The sequence below is a fragment of the Haplochromis burtoni genome, unplaced genomic scaffold (assembly GCF_018398535.1).
Source record: "Haplochromis burtoni strain Fernald_Lab_line unplaced genomic scaffold, NCSU_Asbu1 Contig_16, whole genome shotgun sequence".
Lineage (NCBI taxonomy): Eukaryota > Metazoa > Chordata > Actinopteri > Cichliformes > Cichlidae > Haplochromis > Haplochromis burtoni.
Genome location: NW_024582377.1, coordinates 3,638,216 through 3,659,095, shown reverse-complemented (window position 1 = coordinate 3,659,095; position 20,880 = coordinate 3,638,216). Strand labels below are relative to the sequence as shown.

The window sequence follows — 20,880 nt, the reverse complement described above, 5'->3', positions numbered from 1 at the left end:
GTGAGTGTAACAAGAGATAACAGATGACAAAAAGCAAAACAGGTTTACTAATCACATTTATTTGGAAAAAAACAAAACATATCTGACATCTTACACAAATAACCAAACATAAATAACAGCTATCAAATTACAACCAAATCATTTGGGTAGGGAAGGAATGGAAACAGAAACTGAAGATCCAAAACAGGGGACAGAAATTTGATACACACATTTTAAATCTTCAGCGGACCGTGTCGGACTAAAGCTAAGTGGAAATACTATCCCACAGAAGATGAATAGCAGCAACGGGTTGAGAATGACAAGAAGAAAAACATTCAAATTTTGCTGGAGTCTGTAAACAACCACTGTACTCGCCCGCATGAAACTTTATCCCATGCAGCTAATGTGGCACTTTTGTAGGTACTTCCCAGTTACAATCACATGCATGGTCCAGACTAGGAAGAGGGAAACTGAGAAGCTTGCGGGAGTTCCCTGCTTCGGCCTCCTGTGTCAGCATCAGATTCTTACAATCTTTCACCGGAGAGTCAAAGCTTTCAGTTTGCAGCGTATCGGCTTAAAGAGGGATGACGCTGTACTACCTCAGTGCAAAAAGACGAGATTACCTGTAGGAAGTAACCTGTAGGACGTGTAGACGATCTTTAGACATTTACACACACGTTAACAAATCAGCTGCTATCATCAAATTTTTTTAACAATTTCATACAATTTACTTGGTCATAAATAACATTACATCTCTCACGACTCGAAGGGCTGAGGTGTCGTGCAGATACAGATAAAGACGACACATTTCTCGTCCTTGAAATCGTGTTCGTCTTTGGACAAACCTTGGAGCCAAATTTTGCTCGAGGCGTGGAAAACAATCCAAAGCTCCCAAAGTGTTTGACACAAATATAAAAATAAGAAATTTTACAAAAGTTAGAAGGGCTGGGAATACTCTAAAGCTGCAGCCAGAGTTTGTGATTGCTTGCTGATTTACTTATAGAGCACACCCGTTCCTCCATTTAGATTGCACACTCCTGAAGTGGATTTTTTTCACCCTCTGTTGGACAAAAGCGTAGTGCCGACGAGGGAAATAGTACCAGCGTGCACACAAAATTGGCTTGTAGCGATTGCGTAATAGTAACAAACTCTGGCACAAAAGGCGACTAACTCGCACCTACAGCCGTGCTGTGTCAGTTACAAAATACCACAGTGTCTCAGGAAAAAAACCCCTAAAAATACATTTTCATTCTACCCCACAAAGAGGAAGGAGGCAAACAAAAAACAATAAGCGTGGGGAGTTACTGAGGATGGAGTACTCAGCATATCAGCATGTGCGAGTATTAACTTTAGTTCTTGCTATTATAAAAATAAAATACTTCCTCCATGATGATTTGTCACTAAACACACATGTTTGACGTATCTGCAGACTTCCCTGGGATGATTATGTTCAGGCTTGTTTTTCTCTGGGCAGCTAAGTATGATGATCTTTTATTAAAGAAAAAAAAAGTGCTGGTGATAACAACATTGGCAAATAATGACGACTATCTGTAACACACACAATCAAGTATAGCTTTGTGGTCTCTCTCAGTGTGTTACATCCTTACACAGGTGGGTGTGCTTATAGTGCAGTAGTGTGTATGTTTGTGTGTGCAGGAGGATGCACTTCTGTGAACGAAGTCTCACTTCCCTCCTTTGGGTTTCCTTTGTTTGCACAGAGGTCTGGCACCTGGCTGTTTGGAGTGGACTGGCTGGACCTGCGTGTTTGTGCCAGATCTCAGACTAAATATCCCTCTCTGACATCGTCTGGGGTCGCAGCCGCTCTCCTGACCCTCTCGCTGGGCCTCGGGCCACCGCCACGCTTGAAAATGGAGTGCACCGTTCTCCAGTCTCGTGAGGAAGAATGCTTGCTAGTGTGAACTCCAGATGAGGAGACTGCAGTGGCTGAGGTCTTGGTAGCTCCAGGCTGCCAGCTGGGCTCCATGACTGTGTTAATGACTAAATATTAAAAAAAAAAAAATTGAAATTAGTCATCAGCCACAAGAAAATCTATTTTAAAATTATTTCCATTTAAATAGTTTCTAAAGGGTCCGAATGACTCACCTTCGAGTTGTCTCTGAACTCTCCTGAGTTCTTTCAAGATAGATGAGATTTCCTGAAACACAGACGTCTAACTTGGCTCAAACATGCAGTGTTTACAAGCATGTGTTTATCCTGTCATTCAACCAAAAGCACACTAACCTTGTTGGATGTTTTTGCAAACGGGACATTATTTTCAGAATCGACCTTGGCCTCAATCTCTTTCCAGATATCCACTCTGTCCTGGAACATCACCCTGTGTGCAGAGGTGCCTTTCAGTCAACGTTCTGCTCTCTGACACTGATCATTTTGCAGAATTTATCACAGCAAAAGTAAGCCATAGCTTTCGTTTGATGTCTGAAACATTACCAAATAACGACCAGGAAAAGACAAGCTGAAGCCGCATGTAGCAGAGGAAACAGTTTTTTCATCTGTGTCTCATTTACTTAGATTAGATCTCTGCTCTTGGTCCCATATCGTCAGCCAATCTGTCTGTGAGCTGACTCACTAAGTTACAGTAATTAAATTAGAGCTGATGCTCACTGCAGTCTGGCTGTCAGACAGGATCAATAAAGTTTTTCATCAAAGCCAGATCAGGAATGGAAAGAGAGGAGTTACAAGTGTTCATGGTGTCTGCTCTTCTTAGTATCTTACTTCATTTTGTCAGCGAGCTGCTCCGTGTTTTCTCTGATAGCAATTATGACCTGAGACACCGGATTCAGCATCGCAGTGTCCACAACGCCCTGAGGGGGACAACAATAAAACACTTTTATAAAAGAGCTCTCGTTACAGGATATCTAAAGGAGAAGCAACCGATCATGTCTGACCTCTTCTCTGCTCCTGGAGTTGTGTTCACGGTCACTCCAGCTCTGCTCAGCTTCCCCTAATGGTGCAGAACTTGGGGGGACTTTCTGGTAACTGTTAGCCTCTGAAACATGCTGATCAAGAAAAAGATGAAATAAAGAAATACGTTTTTTATTTTTTAATGGCAGGTAAATGCATTAGAAGACTTAGTGTAACTATGGTTTTCCTTTATTTTATTTAAAAAGAGATGACTAGAATCATCTTTCATCGTCACTTTGGGCTAATATCGGTCTATAAGCTATGAATCACTGTAAAATTTTAAAATGTGGTGGAAACCACAAAAAAATGTTTAAGTCATAAATGGTCCCATATAATTTTCAATTATGAGCCAATTCCTTTAAAACAAATACCAAAGCTGTAAGAGAGGTAGACAAATCCATAGCAGGAAATTGCTTTACAATTAAAAACATCACAGCACATGTTAACACATGACTGCCGTCAAAAATGCCCTCACTCGTTCACTTGAAGCTTAAGGTAACAACGGTACCTGTTCATAAGAAGCCGCTGTGGAGCCTGGTGCACTGCACTCCTCTCCGGGCTCGCCATCACCCGCTACATCGTGGATCTCTCTGGCTAATATTGCCAAGTCTTTGGCCAGATCTTGACTCAACCTTCAATAAAAAAATAAAAAAAATCCATATTGTGTTGAATTTAAGTATTCCTTTTAAACCAATTCTCCACAACAAAGTCAATGCAAATATTTTTGCAAGAAACTAAAGGAAATATCCAATAATATATATTCAAGTTTAGTGTTGCAGTGAAGTAAATTAACTGTTTGAACAGATAAAAATCATCATCTACTGTGATTTTTCACACAACCCTTAACTAATGAAACAAAAATAAATGCTTAAAACTGTTTGCGTTTGCTGGAAAACCCAAGTATTCACACCAGAAACGCCCAGCCTGTCACATTTCTTACCGTGCAATCTCAGCACTGTGTGTGGACCAGTTGTGGAAGGCATCTCCCTCGTTGGTCTCCTCTTCAGAGTCTCTGCCGCGGTGTTTCGGGCGCAGGGCCACGATCGGCTGCGGCCGAACCGGATTGCGTGGGCTATGAGAAGCTGAGGAAGGTTGGGAGCGTTTGTGTTTAGGAGTGCTCTGGTTTGAGTCGTACTCCTCATCTGAGGTAGAGGTATAGTCAGAGCCTTTCTGTCGTCTCCTAGAGCCTTGGTGTTGTGAATTGGTTAGAGTTTTGGAAGACGAGGACAAATAAGTTGGGAAAACAGGAGAGAGAGAAAGAGATGCCATGAAAGAAGACCACCAAGAAAAAGAAAAAAAACACCACTGAGTGTTTTAATAGAAACGCCCAAAACATTTCCCGAACAAGAGACAGACATGATGCTGTGGAAGTCTTCATGACTTTCCAACAATTTACTGTTGTTGTTTTTAAGGGGGGGTCTGAACTAAACTCAAATGAACACTAGACTTCCACAGTACAGCGGCTGAGTACAGATAGGAATAAATGAGTTTAAAAAATAATACAAGTTGATTTGTAATGTGAAACATATTGTGTTAAAGTCAGGACCAGTAATACACTCTCAAAGCATGGCTGCATAAAGAAACGGCAATCCAGCCTTCACTTCAATGAGCGTACACTGTGCAGATGAAAGATATTGAACATTGGAGAATTAATATTAGTGTTAGTTTCCTTCACACACAGCTGTTGTTTGATGAAAAAGTTCTTAATTGCAGAGCTGAGAAATCGGTTATATTAGCTGAGACTTATAAAGGCTTCAGACCAATTCTCTGTCATGTCTGACACACATTGCAGGCATGTCATTCCCACAATGCTAAATCCGAGTTCATTTTTATGGCTGATAAGGCCCTGCACTTAAATATATAAGAACAGCTGGTGTGTAAGTGCCGGTACTATACTTACTTGCTGTGCTGCTGGCATATTTGGCGCTGCTGGAGCGTACACGAGTGATTGGAGTTCTGTTGAGTGCTGCCTTCTGTGGCCTTTCTCCCGGCTTTGGCCCTGGACCAGAGGCCCTACGAGTGGAGCTGACACCCAGCTCTGCGCTGCGGTTGGAAAATCCTGTGCTTCTGCCTGTCCACTGTGGGGTGGAGGAGGCCTCGTTGTCACTGGGTGTGTTAAATGAGCTCGTCCGTTTCCGAGGCATGGCCAGCATATCCAGCCTGGAGAGTTTCTTGGCTTCCTGGGGCTGCTTAGCTGGGGTGTTGTTGGCCTCCTGGTACAGCTTATCAGTCTCTGTGCCCTCGTTGTCTGAGGCCTCTCCGAGGCGAGCCCGGCGCAGCATGGAAGTCCTGGTGGGTCTTGGGGCTGATAGACTGTTGGCACGACTCAGTGCCTGGGACACTCTGGAGCTCTTGGTATCCTCCTTCTGAAGGGGAATTGTGTATTTGCGTGTTTGTTTGCTGTTTGACTCCTGATCAGAGTATGGTAAGCTCTGGTGGTCATCACTTAGGTCTGTGGAACCCCGTTTTCCCACACTGCGTCTCAATCCGACTGGCCTCCTCAGAGGTTCAGTCCTGTTGCTCCTTTCTGCTTCCTGAGTACGGTGCTTTTCTGAGGACTGCTGAGTCGAATCCTGACTAGTTAGGCTAGCTGAAGACCTCTCTCTCTGGAGGCCACTGACCGACACTTTTTTTGTTAGTGTGCTTGGCTTTGTCTTACTGCTGTGTTGGCTGACTGTACTGGAGGTATCCACATCAGACTCCCCAGAAAGAGAGTCCATAACAGGAGATGGAGTGTTGGTTTGTCCTGCTTGGAGTTTGGCTTCCAGCACAGCCAGAACATCTTCAGTCTCTTTGAGAAATGAATGCGTGTCCTGACTGTTAGCTCTCTGCAGTAATTCAGGGTTTAGATCTCTTTGAGCAGGCTGGCTAGAGATGTTAGGCAACCTGGTGCTGCTAGATCGCTCCTTCGTGAAGCTCTCCTGTCTGAATAATGGGGATGCTTCTTTACCCTCTGGCCTCTGTGTTGCCTGGCTCAGTACAGGAGCTGATACAACAGGTTTGACTCTTGCAGACTCCTGACTGCCTCTCAGTTTGGTCAGAGTGGCTGTTGAAAAGGTTTTGGTCACCTGTTTTCTCTCAGCCTTAGGAGTTCTAGCTTTGGGCACCACCTCCTCCTCTGACCCGATGTAAAAAGATGTAGACTTGGCCGGGAGCGTGCGCTTGTCTCCATTTTGCTTTTCTTCTTGGTCCGACAGAGGCTTCCTCTTCTGCTCTACAATAGATCCATCATCTGACTTGCTGGCATCACTCAGGCTGTCAGGCTCTACATCGTCCTGCACAGTTAACCTGTGAATGCCGTCTTGAGCGTCAGGGATCTCCAAGCTGTTATCTTCAACATCAAATGTTGAATTTGGGTCATAATGAACATGAATGCTGGGAGCTGGAATGTCACTCTTCTCCGCCTGTGATGTCAGCTGCAGGCCGCGCTGAACTCTTTCTTGGCTTTGGCTGAGCGTAGCCTTGTGGACGATTGTGCCTCGTGCTGAAGTGGAACAGTTTTAATGCATATTAACCACAGACGATGATGCTGAATATCATTCATATTCATCAGGGTGTCTCATTATCATTTCAAACAGAGCAATGGCTGGTTAGGTGGCTTACCCCCTTCTGCCATCTGGGAATGGATGTCAAAGAGGCCGGACGAAGGCCCAGATTCTGCATAGCTGTCTGCCAAGCTGGCCCAGCAAGACATCCACTTAGGAGCCCCCTGTAAGACTGCACCTCCTGACTGAACCTGTAAAAGATGGCATACAAGTTATTCATTACTGTTAAAAATAGCAAAACTGTTAAAAATATAATTCCCTTAGTTCCAGTTATTATAAATTCCAAAAGAGCAATCTGTTTCAAGTGTTGTATGCACTTGAACCCTAACATGTTGTACTAAACACATGGTTTGGTTTTCTGTTTTCTTTTATTTGGTTAGAAAAGAAAAACCCAAACAATCATGAACCCAGAGCCTGTGTGCAAAGAAGAGGCAAGTGCACAAATCAAAAGAGAGACACCGAAAAAAGAGCAAAAACCAAGAAGGCAAATCAAGGAAGCACTACATCCCGATTGGTGCAATCAGACACTTGAGTCTTACCGACTGAAAATAATCATTGTTACATTAAAATGATCAATTATCTATCCATTCATCATTCAACCCTGAGCAGGAAAGTTTACCTTCACCAGACTCTGTCCCTGCTCTGGAGCTGGCCTCACCTCCCCACAACTTTTCTGACTATGCTCCTCCCTGCCCTGAACAATAACAGGCCTAAATGCTGACGGTGTTTCTGCTTCACTCAGGTTCGTTCGCTCTGGGCTGTCAACGACACCAAACACCTGTCAGAAACAAAGCATTGCAAGTGGATAAGTGCACAGAGAGGCAAAGCAGGACTGCTAATGTTCATGGCTCAGGACTTCACTCCGAGAAACACGAGGAGACCGGTAATTAGCAAAGCTGCCTTATTTCTTTTAAAACGAGCATACGTGAAAGAACTTGCCTGGTCAATCTTGCTCCGTGCCTCTTCCAGCTCCTTATCGTGAACATCTGTTTCAATAGTGTAGGTTCCTGCGTCACTCAGACTGTCCTCCTCTTCATTTCTGGGGCCTGTGGGGCTCTTAACTTCAAAACTTTGAGATGCTGGGGGCATAACAGGAGCCTTGAGGGGGACAGGTTTATGAATTGGCGAGGAAGTTTGAGGCTGGAAATGAGCGTCAGGCTGAGGAGGGCTAGTGGTAATTTGGCCAGACTGTGATGCTGGCCCTGACCCTGCTTTAGATGCTGTAGTATTTCTCTCCCAGGTGGCAGAAGAGATCTCCTTTGCTTGTTTCAGTAATTCAGCAGTAAACTCCTGGGTGAGTTTAGATTTGCGGCCCACGCTGCTAAATGGTCTTGCGGACACAGATGAGGATGAGCGGGAGGAAAGGCTGGTGCTGATCCGTTCTTCAGTCTTTTCCCTTCGTAGAGAGCCAGCTCTTTGGGGGCCCATAGAAGCAGGGCCCTTCAGGGGGATAGTGTACCGTTGGGTTGGTGGAGTAGTGGAGGAAGATGGAGGTGTGACTTGTCTCTCCCCAGTCGGACTTGAGCTTTTCTTCACTCTCTCCAGCTGTGGCCTGAGACTGGAGGGTTCTGGTGGGGCCATGATATTGATGGACTGGGAACGCTTCTTTCTCTGGTTGTCGTCAATGAATTCAATCACAAAGGCTTGGTGGGGCTCAGCTTTAGCAAGACTGGAAAGGGACTGAGACTCTGGTGGAGAGCCAGACACAGGCTCCACTGAGTCAGGGGAGAGAAATCGCTGTGGTGGGGAAGCTCTCAAGGCTTGTGGAGAATCCTGATGTTCTAACTGGAGAAAGTTATTTCCATTGAGTGCTGGGTGCCCCGAATCACTTTGAGAACCGTCTTCATGGTAGTTTGCTGTTGATGGAAGGAGAACAAGTTAACACAGTATTTCATCTAAAACTAGAGTAAACAGATGGTGTATAAGAGACTCACTCTTGGTGGTCTTCAGAAGAGATGGGTCACTGTTTGTGCTGCACACATCTTCATCTTGCGAGCTCTTTCCCATCATGCTAGCGCTGCTTTGGACGAGCCAGTCAGCAACTTTACTCTCTGCTGACATCACCTCAGTAGGTGTGCTAGCAACCTCAGTGGAAGGTTGCTTACGCTGACGGAAAGAAAACTTGGTCACATGGTCCTTGATTTTCATTTTACCTGGCGTGCATTCATCAAATTCGATGGTAAAGGATGCGTGGCTTTGAACCACAGGGGGTGTGGGGGTGGAGGAGATGCAGTCAGAGGCATCTGCTGTGTCTTTTGTTGGAACTTCATGAACCTGCGACTCTGGTTTCTTGGTAGGACGCTGCTGGAACTCCTTTGTTGGGATCTCAAAGTAACTGGGCTCCCGGCGGTAGGAGAAGATGGGCTTAGCCTGACTGTCTGGCAGAGAGCCATTGCTCTCATATGTGGGCACATCTTTAGCAGGTTCTGTTGTCAATAAAGAGATGAGGAGATTATATATACTCAAACTACACAAAAAGCTTTTAGTGTGCTGAATATTAGAATATTGTCACACTTATATCGAAGTTCCTAACTCAAAGTTAAAGGAACTCAGATTTATTTAAATCTCTTAAAGCATAACCACTAAACATTTCCTGAAAATAAGAGCCATAAATAACATGAAGGTTCCAGACGGTGGGGCAGCACGGTGGTTAGCACTGTTGCCGCACAGCAAGAAGGTCCTGAGTTCAATTCCACCATCAGGCCGGGGTCTTTCTGTGTGGAGTTTGCATGTTCTCCCCGTGTTTGCGTGGGTTCTCTCCGGGTACTCCGGCTTCCTCCCACCGTCCAAAGACATGCAGTTAGTGGGGATAGGTTAAGTGGATAATTCAAATTGTCACTAGGAGTGACTGTGAGTGCGAATGGTTGTCTGTCCCTGTGTGTTGGCCCTGCGACAGACTGGCGACCTGTCCAGGGTGGACCCCGCCTCTCGCCCTATGACAGCTGGGATAGGCTCAAGCGCCCCCCGCGACCCTGAAAAGGAGAAGCGGAAGCGGATGGATGGGTTCCAGACGGTAGGCTGGGAAAACAAACATGTGATTGGTCTTTGGATGCCAGCTGGGTGTGGCCAAATACCACTTTAGGAGTTCAGAGTCCAGTGGAGGGTAGTTGAGGGGGAATAATCTGTTTCAGTCTGGGCAACGTGAGGAGAACAATCACCATCATCGGCTTAGATGGTCATAATCCGTCATGAGGCAGACAGCCACTGCCCACTGGCCTGGCATGGTTTGGCCTGGCTATCAGTCCACAACTGACAGCCAGGGACCTGCCTTGGGCTTAACACCATCTACCTCTCAGTGACCCACAGAGAACATCAAATGCCACAAAAAAGGCAACTTTAAATCTAATTCACAAACATGGGAATATCCAATAAATGCAATTAAATCACTAATATAAAATACATTCTGCTTGTAAAGACAAACACTTCTGAAGGCATACACCAAATGAAAGGAGTTTACAGTGATTGCATGTAGAAATATAAGACAGATTCACTGACCTGGAGATTCCTTCTCTGGAAATTTTCCACCTCTGCTCTCCTTTTTGTTGGCCGGGTCCTCATCTTCTCCCCACCAGGAAGGCTGGCCATACAGAGGCGTGGGCTTGGATATCGGAGCATCTGTGGAGGCTAGCAGGAAAAAGCCCACAGACAGACAGACACAATCAGGTACATAATATACTAAAAGGTGCAGGGAGGAATGGTAGGAACAAAGAAAGAGCCAACAAAGACGTGAATTTAAACCACTGCTTGGTTTTATAATCCAATAAGTTTGTTAGTCACATGACAAAACAGTGTTTTGTTTGACGTTGCAACAATAAAAAGTTACACAATGCTGGAGCTCAGAAACAAAGCCTTACGCTGCAAGTGGCCTTTGGATGTTTCAGAGCTCCCACACATTCCCATGACACAGAGAGTGTAGTGGGGGTAGGGAGGTCAAACTGTGATGCCAGATGTATCAGCAAACCACCAAAACATAATCCTCCTCATGTGAGGACAGTACAGCTAATCCTAATCTTTATAGGAAAAATGGAAGAAATCGGTCCAGGATATAGAGTAAGCTGGGCACGCAAAGGCTTTATGTATACAGAGGTCTCTGCATATATTCTCTTAAATTTGAGACTAGTTAGCTTGGCTAAATTTGCTGATGATATGCGTTAAGCAAGACTTGCCATATAACCTGGCATGCTGTTCCACACAAGCCAGCCAGCCTCTACTAATCAGATCATCTAGAAGCCGCCGTTTGGCCTGATAAATAGGATAAACAAGCTCTTCTGAGTTTAATGTGGCTGCACAATCCCAAGTATCAGCAGCACTTGACCACTGTTGCCTTGGACACACACAATAAGACATCAACACAGTGACCGAAGAGGCAGAGGGGCACGTTACAGATTCCTTTCCACTTATTTAATCTTCCCCTTTTAGCTAAAGAAAATGTGGGCGAGTGTAGCAGCTTCAGTACACAGAGCAAGGTTATGCTAAGCGTATTATTTGGCATCTCAAACTGTGCACAGACACAGAGGTACAACAAAGACGGGACATAATCTCCCAAAACAAAGGTGGCAGTTATTAGGGACATTAGGTACTGTGTTTGGAGGTAGTTAAAAAGCAAAAAAAGTGAATTTTTGTTTTAGCTATTGTTATAACTTACTGGATTTGTTAAGTATGGAAACTTTAAAAAGGAAGCCACTACAAGAGCAACCACTGGGAACGCTGAACTGTTAATTTCATGCCCTCTTTTTTTCCTCTCAATACTAAATAGCCCTGGGTCCTGGCACAGTAATGTAGGCCCGACTGAGTCACACACTGTACAAGTGAAGTGTCCTGTGCTGCAGACAGCTGGAGGATTGGAGTCACTCCACATCCTGTACAGCTGCAGGGGAAAACAAGCACACACGTCTTTTTTTCCCCCCCTCTCTACGAGGCTTGTCAGAATTAAAAGAAAACAAACCTAATATGAGACATTTGATCCACGCTAGGCAAAACAACATATCAAGACCTTAAACAAACTCAGCCAAAGAGACTGAATTTGCATCAGCATTTGTCAACAGAGATATGCAAGCTCGGTCTCTGTGAGGCAAAGAGACTTTCCTACATCAAACAAACTCAAAATGAATGAAAGTGACACTTTAAAAAGCGTGTACTCATTTTCTCTAACATACTTCTCTCACTGAGGCTGTAGATTTAGCACGACAGCAGTGGACACTTTCACACCGGCACAGACTCCTTTGAGTGCAGGCAGTAACTGCGTAGCAACAAGTAAATATAGAGTTTGCACTGAAAGATGGCTTGCAAATAATGAACTCATACTTGCAGGCAACATAATCACACTCTGCTCCAAAGTGATGTTTACTAAAAAAAAAAGCTAACAAAAGAAGTGTTTCTCGCAGTGCCGCAGTCAATTACACAGCTATGAGAAACATGAGGCATGTGCTGGAAAAGTCCTATTTTAGGCACAGTTGTAGTTTTCCTTCTAAGCTCAAAGGCCTGATTATGGAGCAGAAAGCACAAGGCTGCTGCTTGCTAGATTAACTACAGCTGGAAAATGTTTCATCGGTGTGAATAAGCTTCATTCATAAAATGCCTAACTTAACAGTGCCCTGACTGTTCTGCTGTTGACATAGAGTAAAATAATAAATTCACTAAGTACATGTCAGAGTAAAGAGGGTGTGAGAGAACTGGAAATATCAGCAGTGACAGATCGACCATCACCTACATGGACAGAAGTGCCAAGCTGGGACTAAAAACCTACAGACCTTTCTAATTCTACAGCACGTGGCTGAACCACCATCAGGGTGCTTGGCAGCAGAGCTCCTCTTGTCGGCAGTCAGGCATGTCTGACTGAGATAAGACTGTTTGTCCTTAACTCTTTACCCCTCTGCTTGTCTGCAAAGCCCTTACTCATGTATGCTTACTCTGGCAACCCTGGGACGTCAAGATCTACTTTTTTACCGACACCACAGGATTGTAGCATCAGCCTCTCTACTCACATGGCATCCTAATCCCACAGCAGGGAAGCTCTTAATAAGAGAAGCCATCATCCTATCGAGGGATCTATGGCCAAAGTCATGCAGTACATGGAGACTCAAGCAGACTTCCTCTTCCTCATGTATGTGGGACCAAGCTATTCAAATCCACTTCATTTAAAACGGTTTCTCTCATGCACCCAGAACAATTTATCTACTTCTGTTATCATAAAACCTGCAACCTTCCTCCTAACAAATGAACTGTGTGGATAGAATTATTTACCTGTGAGGGAGTGGGCTTTACGCTCAGCTTTGTCCTGGAGTTTGGCATTGGATAAAGAGTCTTTGCTCTTCTCTGAGTGCTGGAAGTGCAGTTTCTCCTTTGCCTTGGCCTCCAGGGCTTTTATGCTAAGCTGCAACTGGCTTGTGTACTTCTCATGCTGCACACACACACAGACAGGAGGGAAGCAGGATGTGAAAAACCTTCCGCCAACAATCAGTACAGCTGTAACTGTCCTAACATATACACACTGCAAGGAAGAATATCCACCAGAGACTCAAGCTTCAACTTCTAAATGTTACACATGCATCATTTTTATTTTAATTGAATTCATCTACAGTAACTAGCATCAAACATGCAGAAATGACTTTAAGTGTTAAGTTATTTAATTTAATATGAAAGAAAAAATTTATTGTAGATAATTAAGCTCTAGTTTGCCATGGTAGGAGTTGGCCTGGGAAGATTGTGACTATTTTAACATATTATTTAATACCAAAATAATGTTAGTCTTTCTCAGTAGGGATCTACAGCAAACACCTATCGCTGAAGACAGTCGAGCACTGACGATTAAAAAAGGAAGCTTACTCTTACTTACTTTAAGCGCTTCCTCCGGGACTTTGTGTTGACTCTTTTCCAGGATATACACATGCACATGTACAGATGGAGTTAAAGGAAACAATCTACATATTTTTCTTTTCAAACAATTAGATATTAGAGATGTCCTGACTGGAAAATACTGAGCACTGACCATTACTTTTTTCTGATTGAAAAATCAGAAATGTTGCTCATTTCTCCGTTTGCACCAAGACAACAAATAAATCTTTATTATAACCAAAAAATAAGTGAACTGGTTTACTGTCTTGTAGCACTATCACGAAACTTATCAGTTCTAAACTGATGAGACAACAGATAAACATCAAGAGACATCACCTATAAAGCTATAAATGTATTTATAGCAGTGAATTACTTCTCGAAACTGTGCCCCTTCACCTCTAACGACAAAGCATGTCTACATGTATCTGTACACTGAACAGTGTTGCTTTGTGTTATCTAACATACATTTCACCACTCATTAGTTTTCTCCTGAGGTCAAAGGGCGCAGGCGGCTTCCGGTCAACAGTTCACTATCCTGGCTGAAAAACACACAGGATTTTCATGCCAGTAGATCAAGGTGGAGAAAAAAAATGTAATAAATGTGAGAAAAGTGCTGCTGACCCCTGGTCCTTTTCTGTGTTGAATACCAAAGACCAATGAAAACAAAAGCAGAAAGTCTGGATAATGTATGAATGATACACGTCCAATGATGATTAAGCCAACAGAATAAAAAAATAAATAAAAATGCATAAAGTTTAAAACAAGTATAAAAAAAGGATATCATAACCAAAGCGAATGACATCTGACAGCTTTAGGGTGATATATGTCTGGTCTGGGATTCTGAGGTCGTTCACAAATGTCTGCAAAACAGAAAAAAACAAAATTCATAACATTCACTGTTCATTCGCTAATGAAGGTAATGACTCACAGGTGACAGGCCTTCTAATTCCAAGCACTCGGATACCGTAAGGTGCTTTGCCAGCGGACCTTTCCCATTGAAAGTTAATCCACCAACACGTTAAAACTCTGATGAGATTATGTTGTTATGCAATGTCAGTAAGCTTTTATAAAACGGCCAGGTGGAAAGAAACATGTGCAATTTGTTTATCAATTTGTTTTAACTTCTCCCTTAACTAACAGATGGTTAGAGGAGTTACTCAATTTATCTTTAGATGATTAAAAGTAAAGAAACAAGGATAACACTGTGCACCAAACAGTAGCTCTCATTCTACACAGACTAAACAAAGGTAATTAGGGAAGGATTTCAGTTATAGGCCCTCGTACTGTTCTGCTCTGATTAGTTTAGCTGCAGTTACTAAGGCCAAAAGAAACACTGAGAACAATGAACAGTTTCTCCCACGGCTCAGCTCTGGATTTCATTTGGATAATGGTGCAGTGAAGTGGCAACAGCAGCAAAGAGACGAGGGAACAGGGTGAGATCGAAAGATTTTTTTTTTTTGGGGGGGGGGGCAATGGTCACTGTTTGCCCAACCATTTGCACACACACACATTTTTGTACTAAGGGATTTACTGCAGTTGAAACACGAGCCTTCGGTGATACCAGAGACTTTTTTTGTTGTTTTTTGCACAAGCTGAAGTACAAAGTTTGGAAGTAAAGACAGACCCACTCACCCCGTTCAAGCTGCCCAGGTCCTTCACCATGTGCTCATCTGTATTTGGGTCATAGTTGATGACAGCATGCTGTTTATCCACACTCCGAGACTGAAACAAATGTGGGGAAAAAAGTGCACGATGTGCTGACAACTTGATCACATGACATGAAATTTGTGATCATTCATTTAGATTCTAAATTGAGATCCCAAGGTAAGATTTTCCAGGCTTACAACTGGGATTCTGGAAGGTGGCGACAGTACGAATTTTACCTATATGCACCATAGGCACCGAGTCTATCAGAAATTATGTCAGTTTAACAGCTTATTCAGTTTTGGGTTGAGGTGGTGTACACTTTGAACAGGTTGCCAGGTCATCACAGGGCTAACACAGAGAGAGAGAGCTAACCATTCATGCTCAAAGTCACACCTACAGCCACGTTAGAATCAGCAGTCGACTTAACATAAATGTATCTGGACTGCGAGGGGAAAAAACAGAGTACTCAGAGAGAACGTGCCAACTCTATAGTGAAAAGGTCACTGTCAGTCAGCATGCAGACCTGGGACCTTTATGCTGCGAGGCAACAGCACTGCACTGCTGTGCCGCAGTAGTTATTTTTGATACCTAAAAAGTCCTTTATTCTGGTTTACACACAATCCCAACTAACAAAACTGTGCACAAATATTTTCATTAGGAAACCCAAGCATGAGATGGAGCAGCGGGTAGCACTGCTGCCTCGCACCAAGAAGGTCCACCATCAGGCTGGAGCTGTTTGGCTTCCTCCCACAGTGCACAGACATGCACAAGATCAAGTTAACCGGCAAGTCTAAACTGATAAAAGGTGTGAATGCAAGTGTGAATAGTTGTGGTGTTTCTGTGTTAGTTTTGTGATAGACTGGCAACCTCTCCACCGATGACAACCCTGAAGTGGATAAGAAGATGGATGGATGGGATTGAAACAGGAATTTTCTTTTGGATGTGCCTAAACCAACTATTCGCCCTAATCTACCAAAATCTTCTCTGAATGCTGAAGTTTTTGTGCACACATCTGCTATTACACAGTTGTGTGGAGTACCCACAATTTTGTTGTACATGTACAACAACAATAAAAGGGCTATTCTATTCTATTCTATTCTATTAAGCAGAGTAAAAATGCGTCTTCATCAATTAAGTTCAGGCTAAGCCAGTGATTCAGACTGACTCACTTTTTCTTCTCTCCTCATTAGGGCCTCAGCACAAGCGAACTCACTGAGTGCCAAACTTGTCTGCAAAATTAACCCTGTCATTCAATGGACAATTTATGGGCTTGTCACAAACTGTTCCAAACCAAACCCTAACTGGGATAAACAGCAGTCGGAGGCAGTCTGTACTGCCTGTGTTAATCAGCTCAATTGGTCGCCTTTTAAATAACTTACTTTAAGTTTTTAGTGTTGGTTAATCAATTTGTCAATTAGTTTAACAGATCTGAATTCATAACTTGTAGCCCTTAACTTCCCTTTGCACCCCTTATCAGAGGAAAACAACGTATCTCTGGCTTAAGAAACAATAACAGGCCACTGAATTAGAAACAAAAGGCACTCAGTATCATTGTAGAGGCGTACGGTCTAATTACTTCTCATGGAGATACAGACTGATCAAACACTAGTACTCATGGAAAGTCCAAACTTTCAAGGCGAGGTCCTTAATTGTGCAGTTTGATAAAATTTCCCTTAAGCTGGATCTGTGCCTCTCATGCCAAACGGGATTCTCTTCTTGTAATCTTTCAGATACAATGTGAATGAGGGAGGAAAAAAACTCCCCAAGAAACCCAAAACATTTAAGACATTAAAGACAATATAGGGCAGGAATGGGCTATGTGCCAAGTCAGGAAGAAGCCCCAAGCACTAGAAATATCTGCATCGCTTCAAGCTGGGGAAAAAGATGAGGCGGTGACGCCTAAATGTGGACATAAGCAACTCTGTGGTTTGCGGGGCTTTTCTGCACATAACGCACAAACTAAGGAAAGTATAAACAACTGCTGCCGAGGCAACATTCTTCCTTCGCTGGTCTAAATACAGAGCGAGAAGAAAATGGGAGGAGAATATTACACAAAAACCACAAAGAAATTGTGTTTGTGGCACACAGAGCATGGAAAAGCAACACATGGGAATGCTTTAGTTGACTTTTTAAGTCATTGTTTGTGAGGCTGCGAGGGGCAACTTTGAGTGAAGACACCGTCACCTGGTTAGACACCTTCTAACCAGGTGACGCATGCCAGAAGCCTCCTGCTGGTTTTTCGCATACTTGTGTGACCAGCTGTCCTGTCAGACATCAGTGCAGAGTAATGCAACTTATCCTGAGCATCCTGAACGTACGACACTCTGCGTGACACTCACCTGGAGCATGAGCTCGCAGTCGTCCCGACCGACGAAGATCATCTCGCGTGGCAGCCTGTGACGCGTGCCAGAGCTGCTCACCAGAAACCATGATGTCACACTCATGTTGGGGTTGCGAGTCAGGACCTTCTTGGCATCCTGGGAAAAGACGACAACCAAATAGATCTAGGATGGCAAAAAATCTTTATGCTAATTTAATGTTATCTGAAATTTGCTGTGCTTGTTCTTCATTTTAAATAGGCTATATATATTCCATTTATAATTATTTGTTTCACTGATTTTTGCCAGTATTTTATATCAAGCTTTTTAGGCAGTATTAGTCATTGTAATTTCTTGTGTATTTTGTCATATTTTGTTTAATTTCACTTAATAAAGTTGATGACTCTGTTTTGGCAGGAACTTTCAAACTTTTGGGATTAATCATATTTTGCTACTATCTGAACAATATTGAATATCATTTTTTTAAGGGCAAAGAAAAACCCTCACTGCAATGAGAGGATCTTTTTATCCAACCAGTTGTGTCTGGCTGTATTACTACCAAGCTAATGCCATAAAAAAACTGATCCCATTTTTGTAGCTAGATTTTCACTCGTCAGGAAAGGCTACACAGCAGAGTATGTTCACACAAGTAACAAACGCAGATATCGTAATCGAATAAAGGCGATATGAGATATTAGAGTTTATCTTTTTGATGAAGCATGCCGGGAAACTTGTTGCAAATGGCTCCTGTGAGGAGTAAGGTAACGATGGCTAACAATTCAAACTTCCAGCTCAGGTTTAACTTCCTGTAACCTTTGCGAGCTAACCATTAATGGCAACAAATACAAGCCAGTGTTTATATTTTAAATTACAAGCTGCTTACACTCTTGTAAATAAACCACTATTTTTTTATTTTTTTATTTGATAAAACAGGGAGCTGTTGGGAGTCTGTCGGGGAGGTTGTTTAGCTAACGCTCGTGAGCCTCCGGCTTGAACGAAATAAGCTATCTCCAAACGATTTCCCCCCAACAAGGACTCACCTTTAAAGCCTTCTCCGTTTTACTCCTGAGTGAATCCAGTGTTTGTCGTCCCACAGCAGTTTGGAAATTCGACGTCCGACCGACACTCACTTACAACAAGCTCATCAGGTGACAACGGGCAGGTAAAGTTCGCTCACACCCTTACCTTCCTGCGGGAATGACAACCGGACGAAACTCAAACCTCAAACGCGTCTCCTCCCGTCGGGCTGACGTAGCTTGACAAGTCCCCATCAAAAGCGTTTTTTTTCTCTCCGAGAGGTTAGAGGAGAGTAAGAGCTCTCACTCTGTCCGGGTTCCGGGAGCAGAAAAGATGGCGGCGGCTTCAAGCTGAAAGCTAAGGGTCGTGTCCAGAGGAAGAGTGTTGTATATTTTTTTAAAATATCAAAAATGTCTACCTACCTTCTTTTATTTTTTCATTTTTATTTATTACTTTATTTATACATTTCTCTTTAACGTCGGCTGCCCTGAATTTGTTAAATGTGTAATGTTTATTTGCGTGGTTTCTAAGACTTTTTATGGGCCTAATTTATTTTATATACAGTTGAGAAGTTCTAACATCTGACGTTTGTAGCGTAAGTAAATGGTTATCTATTGGCTAAATAAATTCAGAACTTCGACGCGCATGTGCAGCACAACATAGCGCTAGTCGCCATCTGGTGATGAGTAACCGCTTTTATAGACGATCTACGGCTTTATTCATGTCCCGACCGGACTTTGTTTATCCTGTGTTTCGCTTTGGCAACGCATTCCCGTCTAAATAGCAGAAATGAAGGCGTTTGGGAGAAACAGCCTCTAAGAGCACGAACAATAGGAGTTCGTCGTTAAAATCAGCTCATTAGTTAAAAGTGTGCAAAGCGCATGTTAACTCATAAACTATGTTAAATTAAAAATAAAACAATATCACAAAATACCACCGTTTAACTTTGCAACAGGTGGTGATAATCGCTGAAACAGAACTCTGGAGATGATGGCAGGCTATAAAAAATATTAATCCAAAGACAGAAGCCTTGCACCCATTAGATGGCGCTCTAGTTTCAATTTACAGTAGAGCTGCTCCGGGTTAAAAAAAAAAAAAAAGATTTCATCACGAGATTCATTCAGGAAATTTCAAAGAAGCCACAAGGTCACAATGACTTTCTGTGTTTATACTGGGTGTATAAACCATCCAGTTTATTTTAACACTTTCATATTTTACTGAATCATGGTGCATTTGAGTGCAATGAAAACAATGTTCTCATATACTGGCCATGCATTATGTGCTCCAAAACACTAAGTTCACTGTGAGGCAAATGTGGTTGAGTTTAGCTGAATTTGCCCTCCACCTAAAAGAGGTTTTAATCAGCAGGTCTGACCGGTTTCCGAGGGCTTTCCCTCTAAACAGAAAACACAAACTCTGTTACGATTAAAACCTGCTCTTTCACCACTTTCTTCCACAGACGCCATGAGTCAGCACTGAGACAAATCTCTGAGAAGCATATACTTTCACGGTGACATCACTGGATGGAAACTGAAACTGGATAGAGCAAAAAGTGTGAATTTCCCATGAACCAGACAGTAACTGTGGTTCTTTTTCTGTGCAGCTGGTGTTACACTTTTTCTGCTTTTGCATATCTCACGTTAGGTCAGCACTTTAATATTGTTTATCTGTCTATACAGCTTAGAGAACTTTAGACAAATCTATGTGGGAATGTGCATTTCACCCACATTTACCTCATCACCACCACACTTTGTCATGTGTGTTGGGGAAATGCACTTGGAATCAGGTAAGGGACTTTTTTGTCAGGTGAGCTCCACAATGGTTCAGACCTCGCAGTCAGTGTGTGGCGCTGTGCATTGCAGCTGGCCAAAAGACAGACTGTGAGCCCTGGCTGTCAACATCTGCTCCAGAGACTGTACCATCTGCCCGAGGCCCCGGGGGGAGCATCTCTCCTCGTCTCAGACCAGCTGTGGAGCTCCAGACGTGGACCTGAGCAGTCTTACAGAGGCGGAGAACACGGCCAAGACACAGTCAGAGGCGCTGAGTGCTGGAACATTTGTCACACACACTTAGCCATGTTTTATCTGTGGGGTGTGATCACAGTGAGGTTTAGACAAACAAAACTCCTGCATCAGTTCTTTCTTTCACTATGTAGTGGCAGATTACCACTACATACCAGTTTATTTTAAAGCTTTTGTTACTTCTTATTTGTAAATCTACACAGCAGTATGTCAGTAATTCAGATCATCTCCAGCTGAATCAGTATTTGTTTCAAAAACGTAATGTATTTATAGCTCTGTGTAAAAGTCTTCAGACACGCATATCTTTCTTTCTTTGGAAAATGGGAAATATATGCAGCAATTTCTTCAAAAGTGCAAACTCATTGAAATAAAGTATGAGGCAAAAACAGAGTTTTACGACTCTAACGAGATTTGAAAGTCAGTATTTGTTACGACCACATTTATTCTTCAGCACAACCTGAACTCTCTTAGATAAGCATTCTTATCGTTAGTCTTCAGAAATAGTTCTCCACACACAGAAAAATGAAGGTGCCAACTGGAACCAAAAGTGGTTCTTTAGACTGATGCCATAGAAGAACCTTTTTTGGTGCCACAAAG

The 20,880-nt window shown here is 43.1% G+C and overlaps 1 protein-coding gene across 4 annotated transcripts; it reads right to left on the bottom strand.

The window, feature by feature from the left end:
* Nucleotides 1-43: 43 nt before the first annotated feature.
* Nucleotides 44-18,595, bottom strand: cep170ba (centrosomal protein 170Ba). Of its 4 annotated transcripts, none has more exons than XM_014331986.2 (19): nucleotides 18,286-18,595; nucleotides 17,267-17,404; nucleotides 14,913-15,002; nucleotides 14,062-14,140; nucleotides 13,282-13,340; nucleotides 12,690-12,846; nucleotides 9,942-10,070; nucleotides 8,381-8,872; nucleotides 7,386-8,302; nucleotides 7,066-7,224; nucleotides 6,505-6,637; nucleotides 4,802-6,385; nucleotides 3,842-4,088; nucleotides 3,410-3,533; nucleotides 2,886-2,996; nucleotides 2,713-2,801; nucleotides 2,221-2,314; nucleotides 2,083-2,134; nucleotides 44-1,977 (listed from the first exon to the last, which is right to left on the bottom strand). In XM_014331986.2, exons 2-19 carry the CDS (start codon nucleotides 17,369-17,371, stop codon nucleotides 1,757-1,759), a joined length of 4,842 nt encoding a protein of 1,613 aa, XP_014187472.1. In that variant the 5' UTR covers nucleotides 17,372-17,404; nucleotides 18,286-18,595; the 3' UTR covers nucleotides 44-1,756. The 4 variants fall into 4 exon arrangements, with proteins under 4 accessions (XP_014187472.1, XP_005916998.1, XP_014187473.1 ...); XM_005916936.3 differs by having other exon boundaries at nucleotides 3,842-3,983; XM_014331987.2 differs by having other exon boundaries at nucleotides 7,105-7,224; nucleotides 18,286-18,594.
* Nucleotides 18,596-20,880: the final 2,285 nt, after the last annotated feature.